Consider the following 13,732-nt stretch of genomic DNA (forward strand, 5'->3'; position numbering starts at 1 on the left):
ATTATTGCACGGGATCGTGTTTGTTGTTAGGATTCACCAGATCCATTGCATTTAACCGTTCGGAAGGGAAAAAAATCCATTACCGCGTAAATCTATAGCGCACACCGCTTACGCGTTGGATACCGTTTTTTTATAACTACGCGTGTGGCAGCCGTAATGAGCTTATGGGTAACAGCTAGAACAGTGGCGTGCGCGCTATTCTGTACGCAAAGCCACGGAAATATTTTTGTTTTGAGAAGAAATACTGCAGACTTATGCGGCGTGAACGCGTACAAAATATAATTTTTTGACTGCACACTCGTGTGAGTTATATGTTTTACGGCGTCGTGTGGTGTATGCAGTGTACATATATATACCTGTGTTTAGAGTCCCCGCGTCCACATCACGCGTGTTCTCTGCCGTCACACGGCCGCGGGTAAAAAACCTGTTAGAGGTCGGCTGAAAACAGATGGGTGTGACCCGACACAAGTACCGGGTGAACGAACTCGGGCTCTCGGGTTGGATGCAGGTCATGTTTGCCATGGGAGAGAAGAAATCAAAAGTACGGAAAATCTGCAGTCGCTTAATTCCAGGACACTGTTGCATAACACTCGCATCGCCACCGCCGGGTCGTCGATCACGTACTTACCGACTGCGGCACATTAAGGGACAGTGTGTACGCAATCATTTTCACAAAGTCCGGTCGTTTTGCGCGGAGGTCGTGCAGATCAACGCGCAGTTATGATGAAAATCAATACAAATTTATAGGCGCGCAGTCGATCAAATCATACGAGTTAGTGTTTATATTTGTACACACAGATAATATAGCGCAGTTCGTTTTTATGGTAAATCTCGGAGTTCAGCGAAATTATTTATTTTTTCCATTATTCGTGTAGTTTTTCATTTGTTCTGAACAGTTTTTTTTGTTTGCGTTTATTTCGACAGAAAAATAGCAAAACGTACGACTTCTAGTGCCCCCTTTTGATTAGTAAATGTGTCCTTCAATTTTAACCATTATTATACCGAGATAAAGCACGCTTCCTGTAATTACTGTATTTAGTAAATCTGCATCAATATATATATTGTTGTAGAAAATATAATACAAGTTAATGAGCAAAAAAATTATTCATAAAAAAAAAAAACATCGTAAATTAATTCTGCCAGTGTTCCATCCAAACATTTTGATGAAAATACACTCTAAAATCATCGACAGCGGCATGTCCGTTTTTTGTTGATGTATGGCACGATAACGCCTTAGTCAAAAATGGGACAATACAACAAAAAGTTATTACTTAGGTACGTGGCCTACATAAACACGTATGACACATATTATTATGCGTTGTATTATATCCTGTTGCCAAGCACCGGGCTACCATCATAAAAAATTATAAAACAATAATAATTACAATATTATGGACATCATATATGTAAGTATCATGGGTCATGTGGAATACCGTCTTCATAAAATCTAATCAAGCCTAGAACATTGTCCATTAGGCAGTGTATTACGTGTTGTTATTTTACGAGGAAGAACTGTGATAGTCTTAATTCAGTTTTAATTCGGTTTTTTGACGTATTTTCCAGGTAATAAACGTTCATGTGATTATGGGGGGTACACTATGAACCTTGTAATCTTACACATAATACTCGGGGATAAAAATCTTCAAATTGTTGGCAAGTGCAGCGAAATGCTTTTATAATGCTTTTTTTATACGATCATTAATCGAGACTTTAAAAAAGATCAGGCTAAATATTCTTTGGCTAATGATTAACCTCGCGCAGTTGTTTATTAGTTTGGAAAAAATCGATAGATACGCCATCAGATATTGTTTCATTACCTTCTAATTGCAATATGGCCTACAAGCATTTTGACGTGCTATGGGAAACTCTTTGTATGACTAATCATTTTCTTCGAATCGAGATAAATATGCGAAATATGGCTATCATCGTTAAAATATTATTGTTCTAGTTTTTTATTAACGGCTTTAAAAAACCGTGTTTTATGTTCCTAGCAAAGTACTTACAGATACATTGTGCCCGTTTGAATTTGTAAAAAGTAATATCTTCATTTTTCAACTTGCATTTGATCTCTTAAAATAGTGCACTATAATTTATATTCAGTATTGTCTGGCTACGAAATAATAGATTTTTAAATATGTATGTTAAATCGAATGTTTGGCAGTATTTTCGTGCTTTTCTGGAAAATAACTGTCATTCTTAGGTAATATTTGAATCATGTAAAAATCTTACATTAATATATATTTATATATATATATATATATGGTTAAATTATGTAAAAATTATTTTTTCAACCACAAAATATTTTCTCTTTTTAATAAAAACGAAAATTGCATCAGATCTCTCTAATAAAACATTTTATTTATTTTCTTTGACATTTTAATGTTTTCAGCACATTATTACATTAAATTCATTGCATGTATGTAATTTCTTGAACAAGTATTTACACATATAAATACGTGTAGTTTACCTCGTTTGTTGTCTATAAAATGAAAAAAAAAATTATGGGTCGTCATTGCACCAGTGAGTTTTGTAGTAAATTTTTTTGCTTTCACTCGCAGTTACTATCTGATGCCAAAGATGATACTGGCCAACAGAGGTGAATGGCACAGATTATATGTACAAATATAATACACGTGTAAGTGTAATTTTGGTAAATAATCACTTTGACGAAGAGAGCGCGAGTTTATATGGGTGTCTTTCGTCACGACCTATGGAAGGTGCGCGAATACAAAGAATTCTTTTTATTTATTAAATAAAAATTTAAAGCCTACAATGAGAAATAGTAGGAGTAGCTGTGTTATTTTTAAAACGTATGCATAGCGCCGACAGCTGATAATGTGTGGTATCATTTCTATTGTGTTCGAATGATTGATTAATTGTATGACATGTATTGTTTTAATATCACTGTACGACTTAAAGTCTATTATCTGATTACTTTGCACAACGACCGTCACTTAAACCCAACGTCAAAAATGTCCAATTAATGAACGATTATTGTTCAGCAATCAATGTACCAAGCTAAAGTTTGGTTACACCATTGACCTGTTGGGCAATCGCTGTTGAATATAATTATTTTTCCCTTTTAAGTATTACCGGGAAAACACATCATTAATGGCCCTCAAAACGACTAGTTATAAAATACAAATGACAATGTAAAAAGCATTTTAAACGATCAAAACAACATTTGTATGACGTCTACTTTTCATTTCTAGTAACTATAAATTGTTTTTGACGTGCAAATGTTATGACTTATGAGAATTGGCATTGTTTCAATAGATAGACGTTTAAATGTATTTATTAACTTTTCATTTAAAAAAATCCTAAGAGTAAATCATTTTCGTAAAGACAACATTGCTTAATGTATTATGTTGCAATTAAAAACCTAATAACTATATCTTTAAGTTCCATAAAACTATGTATAATAACTTTAAACTTTTAACAAAATTTTATAAAGTAACAAGCATTTTAATTATTGCTTTTTTGTAACCAATGTATTTAAACATTTATTTGTTGTGTTCTTTAATTATATAATCTATTACACATTTTGACTAGATTATACTGTATTTTACCATATAAAAAAAATTGATTTTGCTTTCTTATGACGAATGTAAATATGTTATTAAAATTTTGCCAAGGCCATTAAATTTCCTGTAAAAGGTAAAAACTTAAAAATCACTTTATTTATAATGTTTAACGGTTTTCTTGTGATTTTTTTTCAACTTCTATTTTTTTACTTGTAATGATTATAAGTACAAGGTGATCGAGTTAACATCAATCATTTTCTATTTTCAAGAATATAAATATAAATTTTTTTTGTACCCTGTAAAATGAGAATTGTAACTTAATATATTATTTCTTTAAAAATAAGAAACTATAATTTCACATAGATCAAAGGATTTGTTTGAGTTATAAATATTATAAGTTAACCATTGGAAATTTACAGAAATACAAAAATAAGTTTGGTAGGATATAAAAAAAAATAATCAGTTTTATATATGTATGTATTTAAAATAAAATAATTATTTTACATACGAATTTTATGAATATAAAATAACTGAGTAATAAAAAATAAATAATCTATCAAATACTTGCAAAAACCACTTTTGCTTAAGAAATTAGCAACAAGTATATATATATATATATTCATACGGAATTAAATTTTTTTAATTTATTAATAAGTTATACAACTTGGTTTCTATACATATTTTTGAAGTCATTATAAGTAAAATTGATGATATTTTTTATTCATAAAAATTAATTATTTTATTTTTATTCTTAACAGTTAACTATGGTTAAAGATAGTATTAAATTGATAGATATGGTTTACAAACATTATTTGATTTTATATTATTTTTTATTTTATAAATAATTATTGTTAACTTCTTATTACATTAGCAATAAGCGTTGTTAAAAAAAGGAGGATATTTTGACAAAGTGACCTAACATACACCATAAAAGAATAAATCCTCGTAAAACAGTACGTTTGGTCATCCTACCAATGAATTATTAATATATAAAAATGTATGACTGTTTTCTTAAATGTGGTATGTAGTAAAAATGGGGTTTTGATATTAATAACAATATTATCAATGGTTATTTAACTCACGAATTTCTTTTACTATCTTAAAAAAATCATAATTAATAAAATCATAATAACGGTCCTTGAAAAATAGCTACAGAAATATATTACGAATTCATTTTCTATAAAAATTAGATTTTTTTAAATTTTAGACATTTTAATTATCCTAAAGTAGGATACACGCAATTATAAGACATTGTTTTTGGTTAAAATGTCTACATATGGCTTTTTTTGTTTTTTAAAAACATGTTTTAAACAAATAGTTTTTATACATTAAACCTCCGATCAAAACCACAAAATTTTTATGATATTAAGATTTTTATTGAACTCAATCGAAAATAACTATCAACGCCTTTAATATTTTTCAAGGTAATTCATACGCTGCAATTACTTGACTATAGTTCGTTAAAAAGGAAAAACTTCATAAATTGACTCTTTTACATTTGTAATTTATCGTTTTAGTTGTTTTACTTGTCAATTTAGGAATTTGTTTTATTTTTTATCGCCAAAAGATTATATGGGTAATTATACTTACTTGGCGTTACTGACTATTGAACGAATAATTAGAATACAATAATTGGCTGTCTTAAATTAAATTTTTTTATATTATGATATTTCATTAAAATCGTTAAAGTATGATAAAGGTACATACTAAAGCATTTTTATTAAACATTTTTTTGTATATTTAATTAATACCTATACCTTATACATATAGGAATCTTATTGCTCTTTATATCAATTCGTTAAAGACGTATAAATTATATTTAAATGTTACACGTTATAGTAATAACGAAGTCTACAATATTTACTATCTTTAATTTTTGGAATTAAACAATAAAACTATAGTATGTTGTCATAAAAGCAATGATCGTACACCGCCTATGATTCACAACTGTTGCCCTTATGTGCTTGTCTAACAACGGCGTTAAAGTCCTGGTGATCATCATATATTTATAATATTATGCCCTCAGTGACGACGTACGTGGGTTGCAAGTTAATTCGCAAACGACCTGATTCTCTAGCGAAATGAGGACCCATATAGTTTTGACAGTTTAAAAAAAAATTCTTATGGTGTTTCACAACAAAGCGTGGATTCAACGTATTATTTTTTTACTTTTATTGACGCTCAATTAGATTTTGGATGATACGTGTTTGTTTATTGTAACTTGAGTCTTAAAATCACAGTTTATGTAAGGTTATTGTACAATGCTTAGCTCTTGAAATGACACATTTGATTGTCGTCAAGATTGGAATTTACGATATTCAATATGATATGTATAACATTGTTTTATTATTTACAAACTAATTATTGTAGTCACGTTTGAACCCTCACTGTTGCCCGACTTGGTTCAATGGTTCGTTGAACAGATGAATACGCAATATATGCTAAAATACGGTCCGTTTAATCATGAATGTTTAAATTTTCAAAAATACAGAATTAATGTATTTATAGTGACATACAGCTGTATTTAACTTTATGTAAAAATTTTAAAATAATTAAAAATATTATCTAAAATTACATTANGTAAAAATTTTAAAATAATTAAAAATATTATCTAAAATTACATTAGAGATATATTATATACCCTTATAGTGTCACGAAACGTTTATATCTATAAAATTAAGTAATCAAGAGTATACAATTTAAAAACTATTTTAAGTTCTTAATACATTTTTTTAACGATTATTTTCGATAATGAAATTCTGCTTAATACTGAAAACAAGGATATTCAAAAATAATTTAAATGGTAAATGAAATCATTTGGACATTTATTGTTGTTGGTGAATTTTATTAGACTAGCGTTTGCAATTAAGATATAATGATAATGTAATCATATATATATATATATATATAATATATAATATTCAACCTCGAGTGTTTTCCTGGTATTTTGAATTGTAGGAAACAACATGTTTTATTCTAGCATTTCTATTAAAAATCCTTATATGTCAAATATCCATATTTGAAATGCATAATAAATGTGCCAAAATTATTTCAAAACGATACTCTATTTGAAAAATAATAATAAATATGTATTTTTTTTTTTAGTTGTGGAAAAAATAACGCCGCCAACTTTAGGAGCATCGGCATGTGGCCCCGGGATGTTTCGGTGTTCTGATGGCAAATGCATAATGTCCGATTTATTGTGCAATTTCCAAAAAGACTGTGATGGGGGCGAGGACGAGTTCCAAAGTTGCCGTGAGTATCTAAAATATCATATATATATAACCAATTTTACCAGCACTAATTACTTGTTTGAGAAGTGTGTGAATATACAACAAAAACTTAATGTTATTTTCTTTTACAGCTCCACCCGAGTGCGAACCGCTCTTATTGCCGTGTCGTCAATATCACTGGAATAAGACGTATTGTTACCCACCTCACTACAGGTGTGATGTTACCGTGGACTGTGTGGATGGTTCAGACGAGGCCGATTGTAGTAAGTTTCTTGAATAACAGTCTATTAACAAATAGTAAATAGATTCGTGAGATCTCATCATAGTCAAGATCTTGTTAAAAAAACATTTTGACTTGCCATCAGTGAATGTGTGTGAGCTCGCATTTTTTAATAATGATAAACGACGCCTGTACAGATTTACCAGGTAGTTAATTATGGTGTACTTTGAAATTACTTTTGTAATAATAGTAGTGAAGTGAATTTTATAAAGCAGCTGGTTTGAATAATATTATGATAGTTTCTAAAATTAATTTTCCCAGATAATATTATCTACTTAGTGTAGTATTTCCACTCTACACATGAAAAATAATAAGTAATACGTTTTTTTACTGCTCATTTATAATACTTACTTGTTTTACTTTACTTCTTTTCATACTTGGAAAGACCTATCATTTATTTTATTTTAGATACAAACTACAAACTTAAATACAAATTCTCTGTTGATTATTGATGTTGAATTTTTTTAGCGTATCGAAAATGTCAAACTGATGACTTTAAGTGTGAAGTAAATGGTCCAGGCAGTGGACCTTGTTTGCCCAAGTCCAAGAAATGTGATGGTTATTTTGATTGTCGCAATCTGAAGGACGAGGAAAACTGTGGACCGACCATCAACATGTCTTGTCCGTTAGATAAATTCCGTTGTTCAAATGGCCAAAAGTGCATCGATCCAAAACTGAAATGTGATCATCAAAACAACTGTGGTGATAATAGTGACGAAGAGAATTGCAGTAAGTTGTTTGTTTTATAATTTGTTAACTTACCATTGTAAAAAGTACAAAGTATTACTAGTGACGTGAAACTTACTATTGCATTTTAAACTTTTTTAATAATTTAAGACTTTGCTGCGTGTCATGTTGGTCAGTTTCGATGTGGCAACGGGCTTTGTATTCCACTTAATTATCAGTGTGATGGGTATGCAGATTGTCACGATGGTAGCGATGAGCTGAACTGTACAGCTCTATCTTGTCCTGGAAAATACCTGTGTCCTCAGGGTGGGCCTAACAAACGGCCCAAATGTATAAACAAATCACAATTGTGTGATGGACATAAAGACTGTGATGATAATGCAGACGAAGAAGCTGCTTGTTGTAAGTAACAATACATAGTAATGTTACAATTGGATGTATATTTAGTTGTGTACCATAAATTATATTTATTTGGTGCGTGTTGTACTTTTAGCTACGTTAAGTTGTCCGGCGTTGGGTTGTGAATATAAGTGTCAAGCTTCGCCAACTGGGGGAACCTGTTATTGCCCTGAAGGACGTAAAATTGCTAACGACTCAAAGTCATGTATAGGTAAGCAAATGTGGTTTTTAATATTCGATATTCTAGATTCAGTAAGTTATTATAAATTAAATTGTTTTAGATCGAAATGAATGTGCCGAATGGGGTTTCTGTGAGCAAATTTGTAAAAATTTAGATGGTTCATACGCTTGCAGCTGTTATCTTGGCTATGATTTAGTAGAACGTAAAAGGTGTGTAGCTAATAATCGGACTCTGCCATATCAAATATTTTTTGCTCAAGATAAGTCTGTTATCAAAATGGATGCTAAATACCAGAATCAAATTGTGTTAGCCAACACTACATCTGCCAGTGGAATTGATTATCACTATCAGTACAACACTTTGTTCTGGTCTGACGTTAAGCTTAAGAAAATCAAATCAATTCAGTTACTTGAACCAAAAAAATTTATTCGAGACGGTAATGCCATGCCATCTGAAATAACTTTACCTGGTATGTGGGAACCAATAGCTATTGCAGTAGACTGGATAGGAAACAAGCTATACGTAGTCGACGGAGTTGGTCAAAAAATTGATGTGTTTGAATTAAACGGCAGGTGGCACGCTATCGTATTAAGCAGCAACTTAACAAATCCATCTGATATATCATTAGATCCTACACAAGGCTACATGTTTATTGCTGATGGAAACCAAATTGTTCGTGCTAATATGGACGGTAGTGATGCAAAAGCTATAGTTACTGAAGCAGTGTATAAGGCCTCAGGAGTTTCTGTGGATATATTAGACAATCGTCTTTACTGGTGTGATTCTCTTTTAGACTATATAGAGACGGTTGATTATCAAGGAAACGATCGGCATTTAGTTTTAAGAGGTCCACAGGTACCATCACCTTCTCGGCTAGCTGTATTTGAAAACCGAATTTTCTGGTCAGATGGTACTAAACAGGGTATTTTAAGCGTAAATAAATATGATCCTACTAGTGTATCATCGGTGTATAAAAACCGCGATGTCAAGGATCCTAAAGCAATAAAAATTGTCCACTCATTAGTCCAAAGAGAAGGTAAGTGTGTATAAATTGGTTTTATATAAGAGTAGGATAGTGGAACTAATGCATATTATGTTTATAATTCGATAGTGCTATCGCCATGTAGCAAAAATAATGCAGGATGCCAACACATGTGCATTGTTACCAAGGGAGGAGAAGGCCAAGGGTCTTTAGCCTATAGATGTGCATGTAATATGGGATACCAACTAGCTCAAGATATGCACTATTGTGTTTGTAAGTATTTGCGATACAAAATTTATTCTATAATGCTCAATTGATTTTGGTTATCGTATGTAGTGGTTGATGAATTTCTGTTGTATTCACAACAAAGATTTATCAAAGGTAAAGTTTTGAATAAAGTCTCGCAAGGATTTAATGACGCAATATTACCAGTGGCTTCTAGAAGAGCAAGATTTGTTGGTCTTGATTTTGATGCACGTGATAACTATATTTATTATTCAGATGTTCTTCAAGATGTTATATATAGAATACACAGAAATGGAACAGGTTTGTGTGAATTGCTATTTTTTAAAATATGTAATTAAAATAACTGACGATTTTTCTTTTAATAATTTTGCAGGTAGAGAAATTGTTTTAGCGTCGCAAAATGAAGGTGTAGAAGGACTCGCTGTTGATTGGGTTGCTAAAAATTTGTACTACATTGATAGCAGAAAAGGGACATTGAACGTTTTGAGTACTCGCAATGTAACCAATAAAAGAGTACTTTTGAAAAATATGAAGAGACCAAGAGCAATCGTTGTTCATCCAAACAAAGGGTATTTTTAATCAAAAATTTAATTGTTAATTCGATTAATTACACTATGCATATTTTTAAATTTCAGTTTTATATTTTTCTCTGAATGGGATCGTCCAGCAAATATAAGCCGATCATATATGGATGGAACAAATTTAACAGTGTTCAGAAATATAACATTGGGTTGGCCTAACGGTTTAGCCATCGATTTTGCTACAGATCGACTTTACTGGTGTGACGCATTATTAGATCATATTCAAAATTCAAATTTAGATGGTACAGACGTAAAAACTATAAATACTTCTCTTATAAAACATCCATTCTCAATAGTCATAAATTATGGTAAGTCTAAATTCTATTTACAAATACTCGATATAATTTGATTTACATGTTTATTTTTTTTATTAATTATTAATTAATTAATTTTTTTAGAATGGATGTATATTACTGACTGGAGATTAGACGCTATAGTAAAAATACACAAGATAACCGGAGCTGTTGCTGGTATAGAAGTACGAGAACCGCAAAACAATCGTCTTTATGGTGTGAAAATGTACAGCGAAAACGAACAACTGATAGATTATTCTCATCCATGTTCAAGTATGAAAAACTACGGTGGTTGTCAAAAGTTGTGTTTTGGGATTCCATCAAACACATCTTCCATGCTCAAAGTTCAATGTGGATGTCCATATGGAGAGAAAATTGATACAGATGGCAAGACTTGTATTTCAGATCCCAACGCTGAACCTCCGTTGACTGCATGCCCAAATACTTGGGATTTCACTTGTAACAACATGAGATGTATACCAAAAGCTTGGGTTTGTGACGGAGATGATGATTGTTTGGATAACTCCGACGAAGAACAAAACTGTACAAGTAAATTTAAATGATTTATTTTAAATAGTCAACACGGAATTATTTTGCTATAAAAGTATACAATTAATTACTTAAAGTTGAGGTTGCAATAAACTATCGAAACAATAAATATTTCAAGTATATTGAAGTTTAATTTTAATTTATATTTTAATACATATTTTTAGAGCCAACTTGTGCTCCTGGAGAATTCCAATGTAGTTCTGGAACAGGTCGTTGTGTACCAAGTTCATTCCGTTGCGATGGTGAAAATGACTGTGGTGATTATAGTGATGAAACGGGCTGTAAAAACGTTACTTGTTCTACAACTCAGTTTCTGTGTGATAACGGTCGCTGTGTACCATCTACATGGAAATGTGATTCCGAAAATGACTGTGGAGATGGTTCTGATGAGGGAGATTTTTGCGCTGAAAAAACATGTGCTTACTTCCAAGTAGATTACATATAAGAATTCGTGAAATATGAAAAAAATTTAATATCTTGTATTTTTTATAGTTTACTTGCCCTCGATCAGGACATTGTATTCCTCAGACTTGGGTATGTGACGGTGACAACGATTGTTTTGATAATCAAGATGAAGAAGGTTGTCCACCAATTACTTGTTCACCTACACAATTTAAATGTGCTGATCTTAGACAATGTATTCAAGAAACATACAAGTGCGATGGTATATTAGACTGTAATGATGGTAGTGATGAACTTGGCTGTCGTTAGTATCTTATTTTCAAAAATGCTTTTTTTTTATGTTTTTACCTATTAGACTAAATATTTTACCTATTATCTTCAGCAACACTTGCACCTAATCAGTGCGATACAGAAAAACAATTCCGGTGTGAAAAATCGGGCATATGTATACCAAAAACTTGGTATTGTGATGGAACAGCAGACTGTGATGACGATTCTGATGAACCAAAAACATGTGGACAAGTGTCATGTCAATCAAATTACTTCAAATGTAATAATTCACAATGTATTTTTAAAGCGTACGTTTGTGATGGTCGAGACGATTGTGGTGATGGGTCTGATGAAGATTACAAACAAGCTTGCACTGCTCCACCTTTCAAGTATACTTATTTAATAAATTGCTTGGAATTTATTTGTAATAACTTAGATTATAATTTTTAATTTCATCAGATGTAAGGCTGGAGAGTGGCAATGTCCAAATGTAACTGAAAGGTGTATAAACATAACTAAAGTTTGTGATGGAAAATTTGACTGTCCTAATGGTGCTGACGAAGGACCAAACTGTGATCTTCCAGAGTGTGAAAAACAGGGTAGTTTTTGTACCAACGGTTGTAAACAAACTCCAGTAGTAAGTTAGTTTAAATTGCATAACTAGTATAAAAACATTGTGACTGTTAAATTAATGATGGATATTTATTTCTCATAAGGGTCCTCTGTGCACTTGTCCCCGTGGTCAAGTATTGAATAACACATATGAGTGTATGGACTTAAATGAATGTGACCCTCCTGGTCTATGTTCACAACATTGTACAAATACTAAAGGAAGTTACTTCTGTTCTTGTTCAACAGGTTATATTCTAGAGTCTGATAAGCATACCTGTAAAGCTTTAAGTAAGTTTATTTTTAGTTTTCAATAAAATTATTATCATAAAATAAAACATTTTAATACTATCTAGATCATAGTGCAGCATTTTTAATCATATCAAATCGTCATTCTATACTTGTGGCTGATCTCAAAGAACAAGGTCTTGAGCGAGTGCCAATAACTGTTGAAAATGTTGTAGCTACAGCTTCAAATATGCATTCTGGTACAATATTCTGGTCAGATATGAAATTAAAAAAGATATCAAGACTAGATAAAAGCAGTGAGCCAAAAGATGTTAGTATATACAAAATTCATGAAATGAAAAAATTAATGAATTTAGAAATATAAAAAAATTATACTTTGTTTCAGATCATTACTTCTGGTCTAGACTTAGTTGAGGGGTTAGCATATGATTGGATCGGCGGTCATATTTATTGGTTAGATTCTAGGTTGAACACGGTAGAAGTCGCAAATGAAAATGGTACTAACAGAATTATACTGCTCAAAGAAAATATAACACAACCTAGAGGGATGATGTTAGATCCTAGTCCAGGGTAAGTAATCAGTTGAAAATCGTAAGCTTAATGCTATTAATTAACAATATTATTTTAGTGCACGTTGGTTATTCTGGACCGATTGGGGTGAAAACCCAAGAATCGAACGTGTTGGAATGGATGGTTCTAACCGTTCTGTTATTATAAGTACAAAAATATATTGGCCCAATGGTTTGACATTGGATATAGTAAATCAACGCATATATTTTGCTGACTCTAAACTCGATTTTATTGATTTCTGTTACTATAACGGTACTGGTCGTCAACAAGTAATTGCTGGTAGTCACTATTTGCTCCATCCACATTCACTGACTTTATTTGAAGATACACTCTACTGGACTGATAGACAGTTAAACAGAGTAATTAATTCTAAACAATAACTATGCATGAAAATTTTTTTATTAATAACTTTTTGATTTAGGTTATATCAGCTCACAAATTTAAGGGAAAAAATCAAACAGTTATTTCTCATTTAATATCTCAACCACTAAGTATTCTTGTACATCATCCATCCTTACAGCCTATTACTCCTAATCCATGTGAAAAAGCTACATGTGAACAACTTTGTTTACTCTCACCTTACGATCCAAATGGCTATACATGTAAATGTAAACCAGGTTACAAAGTTTCAAGCACGGGTAGATGTATTGAAAGTAATAAACTATAGTACATAGCTT

At 31.3% G+C, this 13,732-nt stretch overlaps 1 protein-coding gene across 1 annotated transcript in view; it reads left to right on the forward strand.

The window, feature by feature from the left end:
* Positions 1-13,732, forward strand: part of LOC126907761 (low-density lipoprotein receptor-related protein 2-like) — a 41,798-nt gene that overhangs the window by 16,876 nt on the left and 11,190 nt on the right. Inside the window, exons 2-21 of the mRNA XM_050689351.1 lie at positions 6,630-6,779; positions 6,889-7,020; positions 7,506-7,766; positions 7,875-8,126; positions 8,218-8,334; positions 8,405-9,340; positions 9,416-9,559; positions 9,623-9,832; positions 9,906-10,101; positions 10,168-10,421; positions 10,512-10,955; positions 11,120-11,385; positions 11,448-11,661; positions 11,740-12,016; positions 12,087-12,264; positions 12,344-12,527; positions 12,593-12,795; positions 12,871-13,055; positions 13,114-13,414; positions 13,477-13,708. Of these exons, the coding sequence (XP_050545308.1) occupies positions 6,630-6,779; positions 6,889-7,020; positions 7,506-7,766; positions 7,875-8,126; positions 8,218-8,334; positions 8,405-9,340; positions 9,416-9,559; positions 9,623-9,832; positions 9,906-10,101; positions 10,168-10,421; positions 10,512-10,955; positions 11,120-11,385; positions 11,448-11,661; positions 11,740-12,016; positions 12,087-12,264; positions 12,344-12,527; positions 12,593-12,795; positions 12,871-13,055; positions 13,114-13,414; positions 13,477-13,708 (5,136 nt within the window). The remainder of the gene's footprint in view (positions 1-6,629; positions 6,780-6,888; positions 7,021-7,505; positions 7,767-7,874; positions 8,127-8,217; positions 8,335-8,404; positions 9,341-9,415; positions 9,560-9,622; positions 9,833-9,905; positions 10,102-10,167; positions 10,422-10,511; positions 10,956-11,119; positions 11,386-11,447; positions 11,662-11,739; positions 12,017-12,086; positions 12,265-12,343; positions 12,528-12,592; positions 12,796-12,870; positions 13,056-13,113; positions 13,415-13,476; positions 13,709-13,732) is intronic.

This window comes from Daktulosphaira vitifoliae, unplaced genomic scaffold (genome assembly GCF_025091365.1).
Source record: "Daktulosphaira vitifoliae isolate Bord-2020 unplaced genomic scaffold, ASM2509136v1 Scaffold_5, whole genome shotgun sequence".
In the NCBI taxonomy this organism is placed as follows: domain Eukaryota; kingdom Metazoa; phylum Arthropoda; class Insecta; order Hemiptera; family Phylloxeridae; genus Daktulosphaira; species Daktulosphaira vitifoliae.